Source organism: Lepidochelys kempii, chromosome 15 (genome assembly GCF_965140265.1).
Source record: "Lepidochelys kempii isolate rLepKem1 chromosome 15, rLepKem1.hap2, whole genome shotgun sequence".
NCBI lineage: Eukaryota > Metazoa > Chordata > Testudines > Cheloniidae > Lepidochelys > Lepidochelys kempii.
In genome coordinates, this window is record NC_133270.1 from 14,133,235 (window position 1) to 14,160,375 (window position 27,141).

General features: G+C 50.1%; 2 protein-coding genes across 2 annotated transcripts in view; both read left to right on the forward strand.

The window, feature by feature from the left end:
- LOC140898989 (immunoglobulin lambda-1 light chain-like) overlaps window positions 1–23,700 on the forward strand; it is a 122,581-nt gene extending 98,881 nt beyond the window's left edge. The window contains exons 3-4 of the mRNA XM_073313691.1: window positions 18,575–18,612; window positions 23,001–23,700. Coding sequence (XP_073169792.1) covers window positions 18,575–18,612; window positions 23,001–23,323 — 361 coding nt within the window. The 3' untranslated portion in view covers window positions 23,324–23,700. The remainder of the gene's footprint in view (window positions 1–18,574; window positions 18,613–23,000) is intronic.
- LOC140898990 (immunoglobulin lambda-1 light chain-like) overlaps window positions 1–27,141 on the forward strand; it is a 207,287-nt gene that overhangs the window by 175,700 nt on the left and 4,446 nt on the right. The window lies entirely within an intron of this gene.

Consider the following 27,141-nt stretch of genomic DNA (forward strand, 5'->3'; position numbering starts at 1 on the left):
CTCTGCTCCCTGGTCTCTGGGGCAGGGGTTCTCCGACTGCCAGTCTTGCTTGGAGTGGTGCGAGGGTCACGACAAGATCACCAAAACCCAGGGGCTGCTATAACCCAGAGGGGGCAAGCGTTGCCTTCGGCCTGCCCACACTGACCTGCTGCAGGGAAGTACCACTCAAAGGGGAGCAGTCAGGAGCCAGTTGCCTTGATCCTCATGGTCCCCATTGCTCAGCTGGTTCCTCGCTGTCTTTCAGTGGGGCTCCCGTGCAGCAGTGTGACGTGCAGAAGGGTCTCGGCCCCACCCTTCCCAGCAGAGCCTCACCTAGCAGCATGCTCCAATAGCACCCCAGAGCCTCCCAGCAGCACCCATCCTGGTCAGTCCCAACCCCAATCAAGAACAACTCGAGAGCCCAGCAGCAGCCACTCACTCCTCAAGCCATCGGTCTGCAGCAGCCGCATCTCCCAGGGACACCCAACCAGACAGCAGCCATCCCATCGGACACACAGCTCCAAACCAGCCAGGGTTTCTTGAGGCCACAAAACCCATGGCAAAGGGACGCTGCAAGAGCAGTCACGCACCACTCCCTAGCAGCTCAGGTACATCATTTCAGGTACCCGGAGCAACCAGTGAAGAAGTCAATAACCACAGGGCTGGCGATACCCCAGCCAGGAGCTCCAATCCTGTACCAGAATCAGCTGCTAGTCCCGGCTGGGCTGGAGGCAGGAGAGGAAGGGACTTCCTCTTCCCCTGCAAGGAGTATGAGGCTCTGTCAGACTCACCCCAAAAAACCTTCCCCAGCTGCAGCAAGCTCAGCATCCTCCCCTGCTTCCTGCCCCCATCGCTCCTCAGCTGCATGGGGAGGGGACACTGTACGGGGAGCTGCTCCCCCATCCCTGCAACACCCATACATCCGTACCTCCCATATCAGACACCCCCACCAAGCCTCACCCCGTGCACCTAAAACTCACCTAGCACTCCATACCCAAACCCCACCCCACTGAACCTCAACTCCTGCATCTGGAGCCCCCCTGCACCCAGACCCCCTGCCTCCAGACCTCCACCCCTGCACCCACACCACCCCCACTGACCTCCCTGCACTCAAACCCTGACCCTTATGAGCTCCACCCCCCTGCATCACCCTGAGCCACCACATCCAGACCCCCATGCCACTGACCCCCAACTAACTGCACCCAGACTCCCCTGCTGAGACCCTCAGGCCCAGACCCCTCCATTGATCCCCAACCACCTTCACCTGGAAGCCCCTGCACAGTCCCATTGTCCCCGCACTTGGACCCGGCCCCTCCCTGAGACCCTGTGCATCCACATCCTGCCACAGTCTGCCTGCACCCAGATTGTCCCACACAGAATCCTCTCACCCGACACCTGGATCCCCCCACACTGAGCCCCTTCATACTTGGATCCTGCCTGATTGAGCCTGCCTCCCCCCCACCGGGTCCACCTTGCACAGAGGGGAAGAGTCTCTCATGGTGTTTCTGGGACAGCAGCTGTTCGAACTCACGAGACAGCATGCCGACAAACTCACTCTCCCCCAACACACACTGCCTCTGTCTCTCTCCCTCTCCCGCTCACACACACAGACACAAGCGTCCTGTCACACACTCCCCCCGACCCCCACACCTGCACAGGAGAAGAGACTGACGAATAGAAGAAACCTGGCCGTGCCCCCCCCTACTCATTATATACAAGGACAGTGAGAGACCCTCTGGACCAATTGTGTCTGTTGGGGCCCTGACTGATGCCATCTCAGCACAGCTCTGCTGGGGAGCTGGCCACACGCGGAGTCCTGGGCCGGGCTGGGCAAGGGCTGAGTCTCTCCTCCCCTGACACAGGCTCTGCCGCTGTGCAGACAGGGCTCCGTGCTCCTCTGAGTGGAGAGGCCCATTCTGCTCCCAGAGGAGTGTTGGAAATTCCCCCAGCAGACAGCTCTCCTGTGGGCTCCTGCCCCGGCCAAGCAGGCATTGCTACTGCAAACCCCAGGGGTCCTGAGGAAAGGGAGAGGGGACACACCCCTGCCTATCACGAGGGTGGCCAGGTTCCTCAGCAGCCCATCAGTTGCTCTACTTCTCAATCAAATCCTCAGGGGACTGGGGTGAATGCCCAGGGCATCGAAAGGCAGAGACGCTCTTCCAGGATATTGTTATTTCACCTGAACTCTGTGGAGATTTACGGTTCCTCGGCACTCTCGGTGTAGGGGATCTAAGGTGGTGATGGTCAATTTCCACTCTGTCTGGCAATGTTCAAAAGCGCAGGGTAAAGCGCCATGCAGGAGCCCGGGGTGGTTCTGCCTCGCTGCCCCTTCCCCTGGGGACGGGTTTGTCTGTGTCTCACAGAGTTAGATTCATGTAGCCGCACCCCGGTGACTGCCCAGCTCTAGAATGTCTTAATCTTCATCCAGGGGGGGAAAAACTGACTGATCTCTGCCCAGCGTGACTAAGCCGGGGGCCTGATCAGCTGGTTAGTGTGGAGAAGGACATCCTGGAAGGAAGAGGCTGAATGCTGGAAGGGACTCGCTAGCGATGTTCCCTACAGGCCTGGAGAGTCAGGGACGTGACCATGGCAAGTGCGACGCTGGCCACTAGGGGGCAATAGTAATCTGTGGGAGCCGACCCCACTGCAGGGAGTGGCTGTGAGTGCTGGTGTGCAGCGGCCCTAGATGTTGGGGAAGGTGCGTTTGCCACACGCTCAGAGGCAGGGGCTGTCAGCGCGCCCAGCACTAGACCCCTCCGCCTCGAGCCCACGAACACTCACAGTCTGCTGAATAACAAAGGACGCAGTGCGAGGGCTGCCAGAAATAAACGGGGCATCGCACTTGGCACGACGGCTTAAAGGGAGAAAGAAAAGATGAACCAGCAGCTCCTCACTCGTTCCCGTGGGGCGGCCGGGCCAGACCTGAGCAGGGCTGTGACCCGCTCACTAGGGGCCAGGTTGCAGTTCCCAGAGTGAGGAGCCAAGTCCAGCCAGCCCCGTGGAATGGGGAGTTTCTGCGTCACATTGGGACTGTCCTGGGAACCATGGATTGATGTAAAGTCTGAAAATATCAACTGCCCTCATCCAGCCCCCACTCCGAAACTAGCCCAAATCCTGTCTCCATCCAACAGCACCCACCCATCCAGCACCCACTCCATAACCAGCCCCCACACCAGTCCCCATCCAACAGCACCCACACCATCCAGCACTCCAGAAATGATCACCCCAAAACTGGCCAGCATTTCTTCCTGCAATGACCGAAAATGGTGGCCTGACTCTGAAAACTATTGTGGCCTGGGAGCATGAGAAGAAACCACAGTTTAATTTGAGGTCCAAGGCAGATAAAATTGGAGACTTCTGGGGAGAGGGGTCTGCACTTGACGTTCTGAGTACACCAGACCCATTCGAGCTGCTCACCTCTGGGATGAGCTAAACTTTCTTCTTGCTGATGAAAGGCAAAGGAGTCCTTTCCCCTACAGATGTCTGAGGGGATTTATGCAGAGAGGCTCTCCCCTGGGTCCCTTCGCTCTTGGGGAGTGAAAGGCAGCAGCAGCCAGTGAGCAGGGGGCTGATTTGCATGAAGGGGCCGTTCTCCAGCACTGGGGGTTTAAGAGAGAATCGGAGGGTCCCAGACACAGACCCATTTGCCTCAGGAAGCCGAGCTCGTCTGGATTCCCCACTATGGCCTGGGCCCCTCTGCTCCTCACGCTGCTCACTTATTGCTCAGGTATTATTAGCGGGAGAGATCTTCTCCACCTCTTTACTCAGGGGATTTTCTGTTCCTCGGGTTCCTGCACGGCCTGTGGTGGGTTAGATCACTAAATATTGATTTTATCCCCATGTTTTCTCCTCCTGTCTCAGGTTCTCTCGCCCAGTACGTGCTGACTCAGCCGCCTTCAGTGTCTGTGTCTCCAGGGCAAAACGCTCAACTGACCTGTTCGGGAAGCAACATTGGTAGCAAGTATGTGCACTGGTACCAGCAGAAACCTGGCCGTGCCCCGCTACTCGTCATATACAAGGACAGTGAGAGACCCTCCGGAATCCCGGAGCGATTCTCTGGGGCCAGCTCCGGTAACACGGCCACGTTAACCATCACTGGAGTCCAGGCGCAGGACGAGGCTGATTATTACTGTCAGGTGGTGGACAGCGGTGCTGCTCACAGTGACCCAGCCAGATGGGGAAGTGAGACACAAACCTCTCATCATCAAAGGGAAACGTGTAATAGCATTCGTCCTGTGACAGCAGGAGGGGCCATTTCAGAGGCGGAGAAGCAGGTATCATATTTAATCTGCCCAGAAATCCTTCCAGGCAGAGCCTGGGACCACGCTGCGTCTCTCTCATAACCCTTGTGAACAATCTCACCCAATGCACAGAGCTCTCAAGTGGAAGGACAATTCAGAGAGCAATGGGATCTCGTCCCTATTCCTGTTACATGGACAAACTGGACTCGCACCCACTGGCAGGAGCAGATGAGCAATTGTAAGATCTATTCCTCAGTATGCTGAGTCCTGAGCCTTCCAAGGACGAGTGCAATGTGGATTTTCTCATTAATGATTACAAAACAATGAGTTTTAAAATCGATACTGGGGCACAGCCCAATGTGATGTCTGTAAAGTCATACAACACATTAAGGTCCAGACCACTTTGCACTTTAGTATCCAGCTGATGAGCTACTCACGGGACCCACTGGAAGTATGTGGTAAATGCAGTTTGAACTGTGAGCATCAGGGTAGGAAAGTGTTGCTGGAATTTCACTCGCAAGCCATACTGGGCTTACAGACTGTGACAAGTGGAGAGGGTCAATCTGGTAACGGAAGAACCAGAAGGTGATTAGGATATATTTAGAGAATAAGAGGATGGATGTGCAGGGTGGGGGTGCGTCCCAGGTAAGCACACCATAAAGATGAATTCACAAGTACCGGCTGCAACTCATGTACCTGGTAAAGTTCCAGTGGCATTTAGAGACAGGGGAGTGAAAGAACTGCACCATATGGAACAGTTGCGAGTAATAACAAGAGTTGCAAGAACTTACAAAATGGGTCAATTCTATAGTAAGTGTAGCCAAATCAGGTGGAGATGAAATAAGAATATGCTTGGATCTGAGGGATCTGAATAAAGCAATACAAAGAGAACACTTTCAATTGCCTACAGTGGAAGAAATTACCAGCAAGTTAGCAAAAACTGCCATTTTCCCTGATTTGGACCCCAGTAGTAGATTTTGGCAAGTACAGCTGGATGACAAAAGTTCTAGACTGTGTACATTCAGCACACCATTTGGGAAGTGCAGTTCACCAGACTTCCTGTGGGCATCTGTTCAGCTCTTGAAGGGTACCAAATAGTGATCCAAAAGACATATGAAGGTCTGGAAGGTGTTAAATATTATACAGATGACATACTGGGTGGGGAAATACCAGATGGGAATACGATGAAAGGCTCAAGAGAGTTCTAGACACCTGTCATGAAAGGAATCTGTGACTGAACTGGATCTGAGAGAGAGAAAATATTTGGGGCATCGTTTGCCAAATGAAGGTCTAAAACCTGATAACTTAAGTTATTGAAATGGCCTTATTGGCCTGCAAGGCTGAATTGCCAAGATTTCTTGCAATGGTTACTTACTTTGGGAAATGTATGCTGAACATGTCAACGGGAGCTACTCCTTTAAGGCAACTGTTGGGAAAGACGACATGTTTGCTGGGATGCCAGTACATGGAAGTGGCACATGAACTCTTGAAAAAATTGCTTACAAGGACACCTGTGCTGAAGTATGTACTGTCAAAGAACCAGTCGCTATGCCGGTGGATGCAAGCTCTCCCAATTAGGGGCTGTATTGCTGCAAAACAGGGCTCCTATGGCTCGTGTCTCTAAAGCTCTAAACTTCCACGCCACAGAACTATGCCCAGATAGAAGAAGAAATGTTGAAAACAGTATTTGGCTGTATTTGATTTAATCAGTTTACCTACGGGCAAAAAGTAGCTGTGAAAACATACTTTTAGGCCATTTTCAGAAAACCTTTGTAGTGCTCCACCAAGGTTTCCTAGATGGTTGTTAACACTCCCGAAATATTCGCTGGAAGTGAGACATAGACCAGTGAAAGAATTAGCACTTGCTGATTCTTTATCAAGAGCATACATGTTTCAAAGTGAAGGAGTAAGTTCAGAGGAAGCTGATGTTGCAATACGTCTTATGATAGCTTATTTTTCTATTTCCAAACAGAAATTGAAGGAATTCCAAGGAGCTACTGCAAATGATGTTGTCCAGCAAACCTTAAAACAAACTATTTTGCAAGGATGGCTGGATAAGAGACCGGACGTACCAGAGGATATCTGTGCTTATTCATTATATAATGCAGAACTAAGTTTGCAAGATGGATTTGTCTTTAAGAATGGTGGAAACATAGTACCGGCAAATCTCAGAAAAGAGATCTTGGCTATTATTCAGGACAGTCATCTTGGAGCAGAGCTATGTAAAAGGAGAGCTCAAGATGCCATCTATTGGCCGAGCACGTGCTGTCCAATTGAGGACATGATACAGTCTCTGCAACACATGTCAAACTTTCAGAAACAAAAATCAAAAGGAACCAGTGCTACCACATGAGGCCCCAGACAGATCTTAGCAGAAACTTGGCATGGACCTGTTGAGTTTCAAGGTGCAGAGTATCTTATTGTGGCTGATTAATATTCAGATACTTAGAAGTCTGCTTCCTTCAGAACACCACAAGTGTGTCTCTCATCAGACATCGCAAGTCTATATGTGCAAGGTATGGCATACCTGAAGAACTCATTAGTGACAATGGACTACAGTTTTGTGCCAGAGACTTAAAAACTTTTGCAAAGCAATGGGACTTGATTCACAAAACTTGAAGTCAAATGGAATGACCGAGAGCAGTTCCAACTATAAAAAGGATTCTTAAAAAATCTAGCCTGGGTTACACAGATCCCTATCTTAGCCTGCTGGACTACTGGAATACACCTAGAGGGGATATGAGATCACCTGCTCAACTCCACATCTTGGGAAGTCTAAGGAACCGATTCCTGACTTCATCAACGTTGGTACAACCTAAGCTCATACAAGGAGACATACAAACTAGCCTAAAATTGAGACAAGCAAAGCAGAAATATTTCTTTGACAAGGTGCAAAGCCTTTATCATCACTGAAAAATGGAGAGACTATTTGTCAAAAAGGAGTATGGAAATCTGCATTGATGATTGACCAAAACCCTGCTCCAAAATCTTATCTTGCTGAGACAGAGGAAGGAGATATCTATGGAAGAAGCAGACAGTATTTGATGAGCACTAACAGAATTGTGCAGGAGAAGAATGAAAATATGAGACAAACAGAAATTGTGTTAACATCCAGCTCAGAAATACCAGCAATACTAAACCAGTGTACTGAATCTACTGAGTCGCAAGTGGCCAGCTCAACGACAGGGGCGGAAATGGGCCCCTGATACTCCTGGTACTACCTCTAAAGGCAGAGTGCTGAGAAACCCTGCAAGACAGAGGAGAGGAAAGTGATCAGGAACAGTCAGCATGGATTCACCAAGGGCAAGTCATGCCTGACTACTCTAATTGCCTTCTATGACGAGATAACTGGCTCTGTGGATGAGGGGAAAGCGGTGGACGTGTTGTTCCTTGACTTTAGCAAAGCTTTTGACACGGTCTCCCACAGTATTCTTGCCAGCAAGTTAAAGAAGTATGGGCTGGATGAATGGACTATAAGGTGGATAGAAAGTTGGCTAGATTGTCGGGCTCAACGGGTAGTGATCAATGGCTCCATGTCTAGTTGGCAGCCGGTATCAAGTGGAGTGCCCCAAGGTTCGGTCCTCGGGCTGGTTTTGTTCAATATCTTCATAAATGATCTGGAGGATGGTGTGGATTGCACCCTTAGCAAGTTTGCAGATGACACTAAACTGGGAGGAGAGGTAGATATGCTGGTGGGTAGGGATAGGATACAGAGGGACCTAGACAAATTATTGGATTGGGCCAAAAGAAATATGATGAGGTTCAACAAGGAAAAGTGCAGAGTCCTGCACTTAGGATGGTAGAACCCCATGCACCGCTACAGACTAGGGACCGAATGGCTAGGCAGCAGTTCTGCAGAAAAGGACCTAGGGGTTACAGTGGATGAGAAGCTGGATATGAATCAACAGTGTGCCCTTGTTGCCAAGAAGGCCAATGGCATTTTGGGATGTATACGTAGGGGCATTGCCAGCAGATCGAGGGACGTGATCGTTCCCTCTATTCGACATTGGTGAGGCCTCATCTGGTGTACTGTGTCCAGTTTTGGGGCCCACACTACAAGAAGGATGTGGAAAAATTGGAAAGAGTCCAGTGGAGGGCAACAAAAATGATGAGGGGACTGGAACACATGACTTATGAGGAGAGGCTGAGGGAACTGGGATTGTTTAGTCTGCAGAAGAGAAGAATGAGGGGGGATTTGATAGCTGCTTTCAACTACCTGAAAGGGGGTTCCAAAGAGGATGGATCTAGACTGTTCTTAGTGGTAGCTGATGACAGAACAAGGAGTAATGGTCTCAAGTTGCAGTGGGGGAGGTTTAGGTTGGGTATTAGGAAAAACTTTTTCACTAGGAGGGTGGTGAAGCACTGGAATGCGTTACCTAGGGAGGTGGTGGAATCTCCTTCCTTAGATATTTTTAAGGTCAGGCTTGACAAAGCCCTGGCTGGGATGATTTAGTTGGGGATTGGTCCTGCTTTGAGCAGGGGGTTGGACTAGGTGACCTCCTGAGGTCCCTTCCAACCCTGATATTCTATGATTCTGTGATAAAGAGGGTAATTGTTCTAGACTTTTAAGAATTCAGATTAGAGTTGTGGGTGCTACATTAAGTCAATACAGATAAATAAAAATTTGAAAATTAGTTAAATTGTGTGTATTTTTTTAGAAAAGGAAATGTAACAACAGAAGGAACTTTGGAGTAGGAACAAGTTACCCGTTTTGTTGTATGGAAGGAGTCATCATGTCAGGAGACTTATCGGCAGGAGCACTTTGCTACAGCACTTGGAGCCAGGCAGGCAAGTCCACAGTAGTCAGTAATAAGTTAATTAAAGTGTTTACTGTTACATAAAGTCTCCCGGATTTCTTCTTATGTTATAATAGTTGGTTGGCAAGAGCTGTTACACCTTGCACTGGAGAAAGTCACTGGGCTCCTGGATCCAGCAGCAAAACCTCACTTCTCCCACTCTCCATCCCCAGGAGCATCTGGGATTCGCGGGCATCTGTCTCCTGAATGCAGTAGAACTCTCTGAGCCCTCCCAGCCTCCTCAGAGCCCGCACTCCAGCCCCAGTGCGAGCAGGGCCCGAGGCTTGTGAAAAAGGCACCAGCGGGAGAGAGAGACACAATCTCTGAATAACAGGACTATGAAGGAGCCGATTCCTGAGGTGAAACGTGCAGGAGCAGGAGGGCTCTGACTGCACAGAGCTGCACCAAACTCTCAGAGCCATGAGAGAGAGGGTGAAAGTTAGTGAGCATAGCCCTGACTTCGTGGCAAGGGCGGCAGTATGAATGCACTGGGCTGGGTTAGATTGGAGATGTCAACAGAACCTTCCCGTTGCTTTTCTCTTGGGGGCCAGTCTGGGTTTTTATCCACAAGACTGCCCGTAAAGATGCCACCCACACGCCCAGCTGCTTAATATTTCCAGACACTGGGCTATGTTTGTCACCTGAAATTAAGAGTTAGCCCTTGAATGGCACCCCCAAAGCCACGAACAAGAGCTGATGAATTCTCACCATGGCTCTGAGAGGTAAATAACTGCATGTTAAAGTCCCCACTTGTCAAATGGGAAAACAGAGACCTCATTGGCCAAACCCACCCTGATCTAGAGCCCTGTAACTCGGTGCAGTTACATCAGAGATAAACACGGCCCAGGGAGATCATATGACATGCCCAGGGGTGCGCAGGCAGTGCAGGAGCTGGGAGTAGAGCGATATAGTTCGCGGCTCCCAGTCCTATCCCAACAGCACTAGTCCTATCTCCGTCCCTATTTTATTCCTTCCCCTAGAGCAGAGTAAGTGCTGCTGAAGGTGGATACCTGCCCCTCTCCCTGGTCTGGATGTGCTGGGAACGAGGCTCTGAGACTGACAAACATTTATTGTAACTTCCTCAGCCCCCTTCAGCCACCGACTTGAGGGCTCTCCACACACCCCACAGCAGCTAGGGACCCCTGCAGACTCTACCTGCCTGCCCAGGCACTCAGAGAACCACAGAGCAGAACCAAAGGGTGGACACAGACTGAGAGCAGGCCCAGGGACCACTCGGGCAAAAGTGAGTTATGCATCACTAGAGCTGGAAAAATGTTTCTGACAAATAATTTATTCAGCTAAAGATGCAGTTTCGGTCAACGCAAAACTGTTCACAGATTAGACACAAATAGTCAAATCTCATCTGGGATGTGGAAGCTCTCTCTTATAGGGCTGTAGCTTGTCCCTCCTCCCGCACAGCCCCCTCCCTGGGATCGTCAGGGCCAATCAGATGAGAGCAGATGAACATAAAAGAAGACTTTAACCCCAGGAGGGTCAATATAAGGAGCAGACACTGTCAGGCATTGTCAGCACCTCTCGCTGCGTTTCTTCCAAGGGCCTGAAATCTCCTCACCATGCTCTGGGTTCCCCTCATTCCCATGTCCCCTGGGGACATGGTGTACAGGTGAGAACAGGGAGAGCAGGTTAAATACACAATGAAGTTACTGCTGAAGCCAATTGCACAAACCCTGTTACTAGTGGCTGGGGACGGACAGGGAGGGGTTGACACGTTTCTACCATATTTTTTCCAGGTTCCAGCTCGCAGCCTGTGCTGACTCAGCCGCCCTCAGTGTCAGTGTCCCCAGGAAACACCGTGAAACTCTCCTGCACCATGAGCAGTGGGACCAGTATCAGTGGCTACAGTGTGTTTTGGTACCAGCAGAAACCTGGGAATTCTCCACGATTCCTTCTGAGATACTATTCAGAGTCCAGCAAGGACCAGGGCTCTGGGGTCCCTGCTCGCTTCTCCAGTTCCAAAGACACGGCCAGTAACGCAGGCTATCTGACCATCTCCGGGGCCCTGGCAGAGGATGAGGCTGATTATTACTGTGCGGTGTGGGCCAGTAGTGCGAATCACAGTGATCCAGCCAGATGGGGAAGTGAGACAAAAACCTCCCTCCCCCACCATACGATGGTGTTGGGGGACAGAACCGCAGAGGCTGCAGTGTTTGGTCTCTGCCTATAACACATCCCACAAGAGTTGTTCTTTGCAGTGAAGTCCATTTCCTCACTCAGGAGATGCACAGCGCTCCCCTGATTCCTCCTTGTGTTCCCTCTGCAGGGGGTCGGATGGAACATCTCCCTCCTCCTTCTCTCTCTTTTTGTGGGAAGGAGGGGAGGACAACTCCTCCCAGCTGCCTCCATGCACTGTGTGAATGGCCCTTCCCTGTCTCCCTCCTCCATCTCCTGGTGCAGGACGGGAACTCTCTACTCAGACTGGCTAAGGGTCATCACCCCCTCCAGCATGAGCAGGGGAGCTCCAGCTCCAGTTACACCCTCTTGAGACATCCCTAGTCAGGGCCCTAGAGGTCTTGCCAAGAGAACATAAGAACGGCCACACTGGGTCAGAGCAAAGGTCCATCTAGCCCAGTATCCTGTCTTCCAACAGTGACCAATGCCAGGTGCCCCAGAGGGAATGAACAGAACGGTAATCACCAAGTGATCCATTCCTTGTCACCCATTCCCCACTTCTAGCAAACAGAGGCTAAGGATGCCAGAACACTCGAGCCTGCAGCAAAGAGAGATCCTGAGATTTCCAGAGTAAAACAAGCCCCTGGGCCAGGTGACGGAGCAGGGCTGTTTGCTTAAATATTCACAGGGAAGCATCAGACTATCCAGGAATGACATTTGGACTGGTGTATGTGTGAACGAACAAGTTACACTCAGAACATACCCGGACTCCACGTCACTGACTGCGGGAGAACCGACCCGAACGGCATTAACGTCTGCCACCGCTCAGCAAAGGGGTGACGCTGGTGTCAGAAAAGGGCCGTTGAGGTCACCAAAAGGGGGAATGATATAGAACCCTACTGGGAGAGGGTGGCTGCTCTACCTTATCCTGGTGCGATTGCCCCAATACCTGGGCAATCTCTTCCAAAGCTGTGAGCAGGCCAATGACTTGAGGAGTCGGTCTCTGCACTCAGAGAGCCAGGGAGGAGCTGCTGGATTCTGAGCCCCCTATTTCCTGTGAGGTGCCCGGGTGGGAACTGAGCTCTTTCATAAGTGATCAGCAGGCAGAACCTGCTCCATTGGGCAGCTAGCCCTTGGAAACAGTCTCTGCCTTTGCCAGGAGCGACCAGATCCGTTGGTGCACGTTGACCTCTGCTGGCCTTGCTTTGCCTGCCCCAGCCCCAGCTTGTCTGACACCATGGTCCGTGAGGTGAGTGCTGGATTCACATCAGCTCCGATCTCTGTGGCTCTGCTGCCATCTTCAGGCTCATCCCAAGCAGGAAGCGTCTCCAGCTGTAAGGGTCTGGTTGACATAGACCCGGGAATCTTCACATGGCACTGCAGCAAAAGGACACTAGATGGGGATGTGCACCAGGGAAGGAGGTTACTGCAGGGCTGGGGGGTGCAGGCAGAGTTGCAGATTCCCACAGACACCCAGGAATCATAATCTGGCTAAGATGTTCCAAAAGGACAGGGATCTGGGGAGCCTCTGTTTCTATTTGCCCAACTGAAGACACGGGAAAGGAGCCTGATTTTCACACGACAGGTACTTCGCCCCCTTTGGATACCCGCAAATCACTAGCCACCTTTGAAAATCTTGGCCAATCTGTTTTCTTTTCCTCTGAATTGAGTTCCTGTTAGAGAGGCCTGAACTCAAGCCCTGGATCTAAACAGAAGCAAACTTTGGCAGGGGCAGGGGGCGGAGAGGTAACTGCAGGGGGAGTAGAGGCATCCAGATCTGAATTTCCTGGCACTGTCAGAGAGTTAGCAGAGGGAGGCTCATTGCTTAGCTCTGGGAATTGGGCCTTGCCCGTTATCTGAACTGTGTTGCGACTGATTGTCAGTGTCTGACATTTGCCCAATATTAATTTGTTGCTGCATTTCAGGGCTTAGGTCCATCTCCTGTTCCTGTCTTTGGCTAGTTTAATCATTTCCCTTTGCGTGGACTCAGACGTATGCATAACTTGATGGGAGATGGCAGCTTGCTACAAAACGTTTACCTGACCTGTATTATTTAGAGTATACGGCTCAGCATCCCTGTCTGAAATTGGGGCATTATGAGCTGCTAAGACTGCACTCATTAAGAAACAATGAAGTTGAGTAACCGACCATATTCATGTCCCTAAGAGACTCAAGTACATGCTGGGACAAATGACTGACCTGGAGGAGCGGCTTGTGGCCTGCTGCACAGCACACGTGCAGTGACGGCACGGTGAATAGTAGGCAAGGCTGCTCAAGCGGAGCACAGTCATCTGCCCCACCTTGCCATGCAAAGCTGCCCAAGTGCACCAGAGCAAAACCAACAGTCTCTTGCCTTGAGAAAGCCCTCTCTGATCCTGGAGGATTCCCAAAGCCCCTCTCAAAATGATCTACAAAGATCACCCATCATTGATCTGCAGCCACCTCTGTGGTGGAGAGAGACAGCTGATGTACAGCCCACAACATCACGACACACAAGTTTGGGGCAGGCAGCACAGAATAATAATACGGCCGATCCAATGAGAAATTGAGGTAGGTAGAATGTAACTAGCTTTGTTACAACAGGCCAGGTCACTGGGGTTAACACCTGAAAGTGCTGTGGAGTCTCATTGAACCCAAATGGCCAGGAGTTCCTTAGACAGCTGCAAAATGCTTCCAAAGTAGGAGTAGTATTTATCACAGGAGCTCAATTTCACGTCTCATCTAAAAGATGTTTCTTCCAGAAATCATGTCCCCTCACGCCGTGCTGAGACACCGACTTCCGATCGGTCTCAGCACCTACCCTGTCTACAACACCCAACTTCTTGCAGCCCCCGAGGTGTTTCTTGGAGGTCTCCATGTCCAGCTCAAGCAGTTGTAGTGGGAGAGGCCTGACATGGTGCCCAACCATCCTACGCAAGGCTACGCAGCTACTCACTGAGGCCTTAGCTGATCACTCAGCTGATGAGTGATCAGAGCTCAATTGGTCTTCGCTCCATGTGACAAGGGCATGGCCATTGTGAAGTGATACGTGTAAATACCCCTGACTGCACAACGTCAATGACCAATCACCGTCAGCAGAGCTGAAAGCTTGGCTCTGACACAGACTGTGCTAACAACAAGGTGAAAGGACACCCTGGCAAAGCACAACAAGCCCTGAGCCCCATGGAAGTTTCATTCAACCCTCCAAACAGGGTCTAGGTGTTGGGATGCTGCCCAGGCCCTGGCCTGTGGAGAGAACTGGGTGGGCTCGGCGAGCCAGGGACCAGCAGCCAGAACAACTGAAAAGAGAGCTGGTGATAATGGAAGTCTGATTAGCTTCAACTGGCCACCAGATGCCCTGAGCCACAAACAAGGTGGCGTGGGGAACACCGATGCTCGGGGGGTGGGAGGGCTACTGGCTGAGAAAGCTGGGCTAGTGCTTTCTGCTTTGGTTCGATTCTTTGCCGAGTCTCTGACCCTTACCAGTCCAATAAGCCAGGAAAAAGTAAAACAAAGGGGGTGGGATTGTCTATGAGACACTTCACACACACACACACAGGTTTGGGTTTTGTTGGAGTCTGAGTTTTTCTCAAGCTAAACGAAGCCGGTTGACCAGTCTGAATCCAGAACAAAGCAGCCCCAAGCGATGTGTGCGTGCTGGCTGGGCTGGCTCACACATTCACCCTAGGTAAGCACGGCACCCTAGGTAAGCAGGGAGTATGTTCTCTGGCCCAGTCGCTCCCAACCAGCCAGAATGAGCTGGTCCTGGCGGTAGTGAAAGGAATTAACGGGGCTCTTCACCTGGCTCTGGTTTAATGCCAACTGGTGAAACAGTTGCTCTGACACATAAGGGATTGATAGCCCTGGCTAGACCCAGCCAGAGCACCGGCCACTTCTCCAGGCAGCTCCACCCAGGCATCCTAGTCCTGACCCCCAGCACTGTGGTCATTCCACTCCAAGCTCTCCAAGTAGGGTGACTGCCCATGGGAACAGGGGCAAGGCAGAGACCAACTCAGCCTCATTCCTGCAATAAAAAGGCTTGGAATCCAGATACCCAGAGGTGAACGGTTACCAACTGAAGGAAGGGAGACTTGCTTTCCTGAAAGCCTGGCTGCTTGCATGATGCTTCTTGCGCATGCAGGGAACTATAAACAGAGTGATTGCCACTTGCACTGAGAGGCACTTACGCTCCCCAGAAACTACTCTGATTTCCTTTCAGGTTTAGCAGGAAAAGGAAGTGGTTTCCAGGAGCCAGACAGTTACACACCATCTGCCAGGTGCGCATGCAATCGCAGGACAGTTGGCAACGCAAGACTGCTCAACCCCACAGTGTGTTTCCCCCATGACTAGAGTGTTTCAGTGCATCAATGGAAAAAGAAAAAAAGCATGAAATCATGTAACCACAAGTCAACTTGTAATCACAGGAGCTGACCGCAGAGGGCACTTACTGATTACACGTGGTAACTGTCCTGCCGCATGATATCACACGGCAGGTTTTCATCGGCTACATGTTTCGGGACCAACTGGCACTTCCCCGCCTATGAGATAATTTCAGGTGTACAAAACTGCCACTCAGGGTCAAGCAACCAGCTGTGAAACAGGTAAATTTCATGAGTCCATCTGCCATCGTCAGCTGATCCAAGGGGATTCGGTTCTGATAAGGCAGGTGCAGTGCAGTATTTTCTTACCATTAGCGCATCTCAGCTCTGGCTGCTCCACACAAGGGACAGCAGAGAGGTGGCAGCCACTTTGACTGAAATAAAACTGTGAGTGGGGGACCCCCCGCCCCCCTCCAAGGAAGCTTTGGAAAGCTGGAGCCTTTTGCCGCCTCTAATTGCTTTCTAGGGTCTCCCCCCTGGTTGGCCATTCGGAGCAGTAATAGAATGATCAGGATGGGGAATGTTACGGGAATGCCCTCATCTTTTCAGCCGAACACCAGCTATTTTCCCAGCTGGGCAGGTTTCTGCTCTCCTCCCCCCCAGCCCCAAGAGCATGGAATCAGGTGTCTGAATATTTTGATGTTCACTTTAAAATCCTTCCATTTAAAATAGCACCCACCAGCTGGGGAGGGGGTCGCTCGGTCTGGACTGAACACCCTGCACAGTATGGGATTGGGGACTTTCAAAGGGGATGTTATTGAAGAAAGCTTTAAAGAGCAACAGGAAGCCCTAGTAGCTTGGGAATCTGGGGTTGACGGAGCAGGCTTGAATTTCAGTTTAAACCTTTCCCCGGGGACCTCCTATTGCAGATGTGTTCAGGCATCGGCCGTCACTGCCCCCGCTGACTCTGTCTGCTATCAGCCCTTGGCTCCTGGCCCCTCCCCTCCAAGCTCACATTGCCAGCTGTACCTATCACCCGATGTTCCTCTCTGTCTCTGGCCTGTACTGCGCACACCAAGCTCAGCTTGTCAGGCATAACTGGCTGAATCCAGGGGTTAAGAAGTGATGTTTCAGTTCCCAGTCAGGTGGCAGAGCCAGAGCAGTGGGATTCCTGAAGACGCCAGTTGAACAGAAGACTCTGTCCATGGCTGAGATGGTGCCCATCCATCCCCCACGGGGCAGATAGGGGAAGGACTTATCTTGCTACTGCAATGAATTATTAGACTGTAGGAGCAGCATCTGTTGGGACAATTTAGCTTTGTGCCTTGGACATACAGAAAGACGGACCTATGTGGCTTTCTTGGGACCCAGGAACTTGCACAGAAGATGCTTATGGTAGATGTCAATGGTGTGAACATCCAGAGGGCCATACTCTGCGAGGGGCAGCCAGACCCTCCCTAATCCTAAGAGACAGCACACGTCATGGCTCAAAACTTGGAAATGGCCTGTGGGTTCCCCTTGTTGTGGATCACTCCATGGTTCCCAGCAAGGACCAACCCCAGGGGCTAGGAGGGCCGTTTACAGCAAGAGTAACCCGTACATTGCGACAAACACCCAGGAGCCTTCCTACCTGCTGCTTCACAGGGATGTCTCTGACTGGCCTTCTGGGGAACCCGTTGGGCTCGCATGTTCTAAAGACGTCTCCAGCGCTGCCTTCGCTGTGGGCCGAATGGAGGATGCTGCTGATACTTCAGTAGCAAGTGTCCTTTAGCCACTGCATTCTCCTTCCAGGATGGGATTCATTCACGGCATCAAGGTGGATTTCAGAGCAAAGAACCTCATTGTCCTGACCTTCTGCGTCAGTGGGACCCACGGGGAATCAAGCCACAGGCTCACTGGAAATATAGAAATACGGAACCAGGTAAACCAGATTTCAAGTCCTAATATCGCCTTTTTCTTGATTTTTATTTGTCTTGACCTAAACGAAAGCAAGGCTGCACTGCGGCTAGCTCTGAGTTTCCAAAGGACCTGGGCAAAGGGACCCCTACACTCTAGACATCTGTCTGTGACCTTCTTGCCTCCCCGACCATTTCAGATCACACATTGATTCAGACGCTCAGCCTGAAAAGTAGGGGAGTCTGCAGCCATGGAGTGGGGGGAAGTGCCATGGTCTGTGGGGTGTTTCAGGGGAGATATGGATACAGGGGGGCCCATAAGGTGCTGGCTTCATAAGGGGAGACTATTGCTTGTGGCCCTTTGCTAGAACTGGCCCGGTGCAGCATTCTGGAAACTGGGAATAATCATGTAGCCTCTTTTCAATTCTGTCTATCGGCTCCAGTACGATGTATTTTATTGATCCATACTCCAGTCCCTGCCACCTTATCCATTCTGTGGACAACTTCATAACAGAGAGAGCCAGGCTCCCCTTCCTCCCAACCCCTATCTCTTAGCTCTCCACGTCTTGTTGTGCGGTTCCCTGGAGGCCCCTGGACTCCGGGCCGAAAGGTCCTGTGCCAGGCTGGCTGGTGGAAACTCTGCTCGTCTCTGTGATCTGGTTTATTCTATGGGTTCTGAACACTGCTGTGCACCAGCTCCGTTAACGTTACACTCACTGTGCTCACATATGTACACGGGGCCCGTTGCCAGGTAGCAGGGCACCGTAGAAAGGTCAAACACAGAAATGGAAACCAAGCTGGGCCCAGTGACCCCATTCTGCCAAAATGAGGAGGAAAAAAGATCCAGAAAGGACGAGCTGGTGAAGAAGACAGGCCAAGATGCTCAATGACAAACAGATCTGAATAGAAAGGCCCTGTGCTAGGACTCAAAGAGAAAGAATTTGTTCTTTGGGATTAGCATCCTATTTAACTCAAGACCTTGACCAGAGGCACAGTGGCTTATCCCTTGGGAGAGAAGCTGATTCCACAATTACACTCCCCACTAAATTATTGTCCGTCCCCCTGTATCACCCAAGTTTCTTCAGAGAAGAGAAATCTGGGTCCCTTCTCCCAAAGCTCAACATTCTGGCCAATCAACCTCCCCATCTAATTCACCCCGCCGATGGGACGCCTGGGCCACAAAGCAGAAGCAAGCAGCTGCCGGGATATTTTTGCACAGCCGTGTGTCACTGTGCGTATGTCTTCGGCGGCGGAACCCAGTTGACCGTCCTTGGTAAGTCACTCTAATATTCATTTACAATCGTTTCCCAGTTGTTGCGAGTTTTGAATTTTGTTCCTTTGTCTCCCCTTCTCAACTTCTCTATCTATTCCAGGCTGGGTGCTCTTCTACTCTGTCCTAATCACCATGAAAATGTGTGCGTGGACAGAGGGGGGGTTGCTCTGTTGAATGACAAAACGCAGGTCCTGTGTAGTTACAGATTTTTCCACTTGTAAAAATGTTTTTGCCCTTTTGTTACTGATGAGTCCCCACTGATCAAAGCTTTGGTCACATAACAGGGTTTTGTTTTATTACAGGCTATAGGTGTGTGTGGGGGGTACCTCCTAATTTCAGAGCCCAGCAAATTGTATTTTAATTGTTTATCTAACAAAACTTTCTATGTCAGTTTTCACTCTCTGATGGAAAGATTCCCAGGTAAGGCTATGGTAACGAGGAGAAAATATTCAGGAGTTTGAGATATAAGGTTTTAGTTTCATAGACGACTGGTCAGTCCTGCAGCCAAAAAAGAAAAAGCGTCTTTGTTTCAGAAATGGTCAAAAATGACAGCTGCTTTTTGTTTTTTTTTGTGTCTGATGCTTTTCCTGAGGTTATGCTGGAAAACTTAGACGGTTTTGGTGAGAATTTTCAACTCAGGGAAAGAAAATAGGAGTGGTCAATGAGCTGAGAGAGAGAGAGAGAAACTCCTCTTGAAAACATAGGTGGATGTTTTCGGTCATCCAGGGGGCAGAAGCAATTAAAAGGAGACTTTGAATTCTCAGGTGCAATTAAAAGGGATACAGAGCAAATGACTTCTTCTTGAAACATGAGACACCCTCTTTTGCAAATAGCCTGTTCAGTTTTAAGCATCTGGCTGGCTAGTCACTGTTGTATCGGAGCTTGCAGAGACTGAAAAGAGCCAGAGAAGGATTTCTCCTGGTCAGGCAGTTACTTAGATATTACTGCAATGGGCGCAAGGAATACCTGCGGTAGCTAGATAGGCAACAAAAATGGTCTTAAATAGCGAGACTCACATACGGATGAGGAACTGCTCCAAGTAGGACTCTGTCGCTTGGAATAGAGAGGTGCAGGAGAGGATTCAGTCGAAGTGTTTAAGGTTATGAATGAATTATTGTGATTGTTAACAAGCGAGCACGGCTCACTCCTCCTTTTTGACTGCCCGTTGAGCCACGGGGTCTCTAGGTGGAACGGCTGGCAAGTATGTATTCGCTAAGTAAAAGGGTGTGTTATCCCCTGGGGAGATGATAGAGTAGAACACTGTAGCTTGAGTTAACAAGAAGCTGGATAATTTTATGACCAGTTAACACCACTGTTCTGTGACTTGCACATGCAAAGACAAGGGAATTGATATCTTGTGCTTCGGGACAGAGGATGATCATTGCGATAGGACAGAAGCATGTCCCTGCCCAGCACTGCACAGCTGCATTGAAACGGGCCAGACTATGAATTCAGTGGGATCTGTGATGGCACAGTGCCTCTGAGAATCAGATCAATAGGAATTGCTGTACAGTGTCAGACCACTGAGCTGGCAATTACCACACATGCTTAGGAGGAAAGTGACCAACCCTTATTAGCTAATTTTCAGAAGTGCTGCACGCCCATAGCTCCCAATAGCAGTGCTGGGTGCTCAGCGTCTCTGAGAATCAAGCTGTGTGTGCAGGTCTGAACATGTCTGTGCAGTCAGAATATGCAGAACTAAGTCAAGGGATGATTTCCTTTGGGAGTTTAGCCACAGATATTTATTCCTCTCTACTAGCGAGAGGGAAACCCGCAGCAGATAGGGTCACACCAGCAGTGTTCAAAAATTTTTTTTTTTTGAGAAAGCTTCTCTTAAAACATCTAAGACAGTGGTTTTCAACCCTGGGGGGCCATGGACTATGGCTAAGGTTGTCAAAGGGGTCCGCGCCTCCATTCAAAGTCTTTGAAGGGTCCGCAAATGAAAAGAAGGTTGAAAGCCACTGAACTAGAAATTTTAGATATTCTGATGGGACTAACGTTGTCATTTAAGAGAAAACGAACCCCGATCCAGAAACAATGGGCCAAATCTGCTCTCGGTTACATTGGTGTAAATCTGGAGTAACTGGATTCACTTCGTCCTAGAAGATATTAAAATGATGGGTTCTCCTGCCAACAGTGTGTTTGTGTGTGTGTGTTTGTGTGTGTATACACACACACACTAACACAAACATTTTATAGATATATATTGGCCTCTCTCAATCAAAGCCGTGAATTTACAATAGCTGAGAATCTGACCACAACCTTGAGCTCTGAGTGACTATCATTGACCACTGAATCCAGTGGGCCTCTGTGCTAGCACATGGGTCCCCTTGGGGGAACTCATTGCAGGATAAGGGCTTAAGTCTCTGAAAGATCAGTTTCCCTTCAGGAGGAGGGAATCTTATCGGTTATTGGTTGCTACTTATTGGTTGCAGCATTAACTGCAATGTAGCACTGAACAATCATTGATGAAACACAGGGAACTCTAGATGGCTCTCTGCTTCTCTTGATTGTTCGGCAATCAGTGCTGTGAATATTAGCCGCTCTGGCAGTTGTTAGCAAGGAGGTTTCTTTAAACATGAGCTGAAATTGACTTCTGAAAATATTGGGCCATATTCTTCTCGGTACTGTGGCAAAAGTGCATTGACTACACAGGATTTACACAGCGTAGATGAGAGGAGAGTTTGCCCCAGAGACTCTAGTTAACTAAAGATATATCTTTGAATTGCCAAACGCTGTACAACTGAACGCAGGAGAGCGAGCCCTTCCGGTTCTCTACTCCGATAAAATATTGCCCCACTCCTGCGATTGGATCCACACAGGCATACTCACAGAGCATCTTTGAAGCCAATAGGAATCCAGCCCGGGCCGGTGGTATGGACCTGATTGCAGGATCAAGGCCTAAGAGGCTAAATTTCTCTGACTTGAACACAAAGAAATAATCTGACGTATCAATGCCCCGGAGTGATTGTGAACTCCGCAGTAACGGAGCTATGGGATTAAATGTTGGCTTGTGCCAGGTCAGCCGTCGGCTGAGCATTTCTCAGTAAAGGGCCATTCATTCCCACTAATGTGATGTTCAGCTGGTATAGCTGTAGAGCCAATGAGGTCGTAATGGACAAGATTATTAATGCTAGGACCAAAGGCCTAATTCCAGGCAAGCAGGATATCTGCAGTGGGAGAACTGTGCCCACAGGAATTATCAATGTAGGGTGCCATGACAGATTCTGAATCTGCGGAAACTTTGATGCTGCCTATGAGCCATAATCTATCCTAAATCTTTGCACAAAGAATCTGATCCAGCAGAGCAGTTAAGCACGTGCTTAACTTTAAGCGCATGAGTAGTCAGTCTATTGACTTCCAGGGGATGGCTGATGCATGCATCTAAGTGCTCAACTGGATTAGGGCCCTAGTTCTTATTTTAAGGGCCCAAATTTTGCTTTTGGTTTCTCTGATGCAATCAAATTAACATCAGTGGTTTAACATTTCCCTCAGTACCTGCTTCAATGCGAGCTGAATTTGCCGACATGCGGCCCCAAAGTATTGAGAAAACAGTAAGAATAAAAACTTGAAACACACTATGTGAGTTCTCTGCCGTGTATGGAGTATCCTGCAGGAGGAGATACTGAAGGGGCACAAATTTCTAGAATACCAACAAACCAATTTAAGTAGCTCTCAGGTCAGGCAGGATTCCAAATCAGAGCTAAACCTGGAATCCTCTGAAACATCCACTTTTCCTACAGCCAGCGACACAAGATGGCAAATGCTAGCTGGCAGTTTTAAAGATAGACATGTTAGAGCCAGATGACAGCAGACCAGCCATAGCGGAGCGCCATTTTGCATATGAAAGCAACAGCTGCTTTCGATGTTCTGAGGGCAGCTCGCAGCAGATCAAACATGGTTGACTCAAAGAATAAGCCAGCTACATTCCTCGGCCCTGAATTCCTGGGCAATCATGCAAATGCAGCGTCAGTGCCATATGGTTCCTTAGCTGGTGGGAGAGGGAACAAGTACAAGGAGAGATGCTGGGGGATGTTTAACACGGGAGATCATTATATTGGGCTAGCGCAGTGTTTTAGCTGAACTTAGCTTTTCCTGTTCTACTCCACTCTAACTTTACCAGATAGAATCCGGGGATATAGGTGAGCTTTCATTTGATTTTTAATGGTAAGACTTTGTAGTTACAAAGCAGCATTGATTTACAGTTCAGGCAGTTTCTCCCTCAGCTGTCATGGAACTACATTCATTTATAGTAGGTGAGGATCTAGCTCAAAATATCTAGTACCTTGGATTCTGCACTGGCAGCGTCTGAATTTGATGTTCCACTGTGTATCTGAATTCTCTTTGGCTTTGTTCCTAATCTGACTCTGAATCTCCTTGTCTTGTAGGTCAGCCAAAGGCATCTCCTACCGTGCACCTCTTCCCTCCATCCTCGGAAGAGATCAAAACAAAGAGCAAAGCCACACTGGTCTGTCTGCTGGGCAGCTTTTACCCAGGCTCAGTCCAAGTCACCTGGAAAGCTGACGGCCAGCAGCTGTCCACTGGAGTGGAGACGACCAAGCCATCCAAACAGAGTGACGACAAGTTCATGGCCAGCAGTTACCTGTCTCTGGATGCATCAAAGTGGAAGACTCATGAGACCTACACCTGCCAGGTGACACACGATGGGAAGAACTTCGAGAAGTCCCTGAAGAGCTCAGAGTGTTCTTAGCCCTCTGACCACAGGGGGCTCAGCTGGTTCCCGAATCAGTCTGTAGGGGGTTCCCCAAGGGAACCTGGATCTGTCTGTAGCATTCCCATAATGCTGATTTCCAGCAAAACTCCTTCCTCTTTAAGGTGGGAGATTTTACCAATCCATATGACACCTGTCTTTATTCCCACGTCCCCACTGCTCTCACCCCCTGCATTCCCTGGAAATGTCCTTCCTGCTTTAGTCTCTGATGCAGCCTTGTTAGGATATTAATAAAATCAGAAAAATTTGACTATCACTGTGACTCTGAAGGGTTTAACTTCTTCTGTCCCCTTTTCTCCTGATGTATTAATTGCAATATTCACATAATCTTCCAATAAAATAAACTTACCTTTTATCAGCCAATATGGTTTTCTTTTTAGTAGGGATCTCGTTGGCTTTGGGGTTTCAGACAAGCTAAGGGAGAAGTAACGCTGAGTGACGTGTAATATCATGGAGATCAGGGGAGGGGGAGAGATGTCACAGAGGGATCATTACCCAAGCTGTGACTGTTCTCCCCTAACACGGGTCACTCTGGCTCTCAGCCAGCCTTCTGGGAGGGGTGACAATTGCTGCTGCACAAATCTCTCTGCAGAGTACACGTTGTGTTAGGGAATCACTGGGGATCATGGGCTGCATGAGAGCATAATGCAAACCCCTGTGGCTCTGCAGCCAGCCCTGCTTGTGCTGGGATCCTGGCACCTCCCAACAGACCAGCAGGGCTAGGCTGGCTCAATGCTCAGCTGGGTCACTAGCCCTGCAGAGACCAGTCTGCTCTGTGAGTTAGTATTGAGTCACCCTCTGCCCTCGCAGGGGGCAGATTCCGGCTCCCGTTTTCTCCCTTTAGTCATTCTTCAAGAAGCCTCATTAGAGTCAGTCAATGGGCTATTGGCTGAACAGCTCAGGACTCAGGGGAATAAGCGTCCAAATCTGGCCCATAGGGTGAGGGGCACGACACTGCTGCAGGTTGGTCCCTGGGTTAGGCTATAAATAGAGCTCCTGGCTACTTCTGGTCAGTAGAGACCCAACGGACCTCTTTGGAAGAGTTCCATTGGGCAGGATATTAAACACCAACTTGGGGGACAGCTCCCTACGCACCCAACCTGCCCTCCCAGCAGGGGCAGCTGTACATGGAAATCTGCCTGAATTAAACAAGTGCTGCTGGCCACTGAGACACACCTGCTGTGTTTCAGCCAGAGGGGAAGGCAGTGACCTTTATGTGCAGTTTGACCAACTGTGTAAATGAGTAAAGTGCTTTGGGAGTCTTCAGATTCAAGATGCTTTTCAAATGAAATCAAAACATTACTGATGATATGGATTCTCTGGAAACACTCAGGCCTTTGTTACTTCTGGGCTTTTGCACAATTTGAGCCTTGACAGGCCAGAGCAGACAATTTGTGTCCCATTAATTACCCCATAGTTGTCCTGGGGAATCAGTTTCATGTGAGACTGGATACTCGGAGGGGAGCTCCGGGGTCTGTCTCACCCTTCCCAGACAGCAGCATGCACCGTGTGTATAGCTGGAAATTTGCATCACAAAGACATTTATCATGGACCCCGAGCCGTGCTGGGCCACCAGCCAAAGGAGACCCTGATTCCCTGACAGTCCTGGGGCCAGGGAGGTAAAGGGATACGTTTGTATCACATATGCCACATATGTGTCAGATACCACCGAGCTGTCACCTCTCACAATACGGGTGACATGGATGGGTGGATGGATGGCCAGTCATGCACTGCCATCTCCTACAGAAGGGGTTAAGTGGAAAGGGAGCAGAGGGAGGCTGCGATATGGATGAGTTTGAAAGAATGAAGGGTTCTTAAACTTCACAAAGTATTTTTAACATCACCAGACCAACTGTCCCACCATTCCCCCCCTACACAAACAGGTCTGTACATGGTGGGAGGGTAAGAATTCCAGGTTATGATTTGTGGAGCCCCAAGAGTGTGCAGTACACAGAGGAGACAAGGGCTCTCAGAAGTTTTCAGCAGCTCACACAGAACGTGTGTATGAGAGGGAGAACGAGCATGGGCCATGGAGTTCGCTACTCGAATTCAGGGCGTGCGCTGATTTTAACACTACTTCATTGACAAAAAGGCTCTGTTGCCTTGCACATGTAAACTACAATAGACTGATGAATGGACTGAAAAGCTACATGAAGTATTTAAGGGGTTTTCAAAAGTGACTAACTCCATTAAAAGTCTAAGTTCAACTGAAAGTCAATAGGATTTAGAAGTGTAAGGGCCAGATTTAAAAGGCAATGAAATGAATGGGCGTTTGGCAGCTAGGTGCTTTTGAAAATCCCGCTAGGTGCCATCCTGTACATATAGGTGCTTAAATACCTTTAACACTCCAGCCCAACGTGCTGAAGTCCCTTCTGACAAGGGGACTTCAGCACTTTTGCCAGAGGCTCAGGCCTCCCCTCCCTACCCAGGGAATTCTCACAGAGTCTGAGCCTGAGCCACTGAAGTCACAGGAGCTTCCCCACCAACTCCAGTAAGTGTCTGTTAGTGTGTCAAACACAGCATGTGAGCCTTGGCTTCAACTGCGGCCCATTAATGAGGAAATTAGGCTGGTACCATTCACACCCCTGGCCGTGCTGAGCTGACACACACCAGGCACTAAGGGGGGGTTCGTGTTTACAGTCAGAGGGAGGGTCCAGGGCCCTGGTTTAATTCACGAGAAACCAGCTGAGCATGGACACAGCTCACAGCCTGGACGTTTACTGGCCCTGCCTTTGGCGAGAGGGGCACCACACGCCCACACTCTGCTGGGCAGCAGGCACCAGTGCGGCTCCCCTAAGGTGAGGGGAAGGGAATAGCCCAGCAATGGTGGGAGTCTCATGGCAGCTCCGTCCAGGGAGACAGCGCTGGGATTTACTGCTGAGAACAGCTGGGAAATACAGAGCACATGGCTGTCGTTGGGGGCAATGTGTTAATTTCTAAAGGCAACTGGAGGCTCCCACGAGGAAAGTGCTGATCTCTGCTGTGCACTGCACATGGGCGGATACCAGCCTGGCCTTGTATTGGTGCCAACAGGGTCTGGGGCATTTTCCAGCATATGTCAGCTGTGCGATGGACACGGCTTTTACAAACACCAAAGGTTCTGAGCATCTTGCTTGACTCTGGGCTTCCAGCAATGCCTGCACCTGACCCACTGCTGGGGTTCAGACAGAGCGTGGTGGTCATCGGTTTCATGGCACATGGATCTTCAGCCCTTCCTCAGGCATGTCCAATGTGGAGACTTCACCAGCCCCCTGCATGGCTCAGCTGAGAGCGAACACAGGACGTCATGACGCAGCGTCTGGCAGAAGGGCTGTGCCCAGTGAGTCAGAGCGACCCCCTGGACGATCTGAAGATCCCGATCAGGTACGTTAGGACAATGGGGGAGGGGACGTCTTAGCTTCTCACGGACAGGTGCAGGGAGGCTGCACTATTCAGAGAGTAGACGAGGACAGCACGTGGTTTGGATCACACCCGATCCACGCGTGTGCAGCGCCTGACATGTCTGATCTGTCTCTTCGCTGACACTTATTGGTGGGTCACCGGGACATGCTGTACATTAATTAGGTCGAGAAGGATGCTGGTGCTCCCAGGCGTGTGGGGTTCCGGACACGTGCTTTCTAAGTTTGGTTATCGCATCCGTAACATACACGACAGCTCGTGCGCCTCATTCTTTCCCCGACGTAATTCCACTGAAGTCATTACAATGGCACCAGTGACGAATGTGGCCCAGTATTGACCTGTCCTGGCCAAATGGCAGTGGAGGGACCAACACGCAGTCCAGTTGTGTACATGCCCTC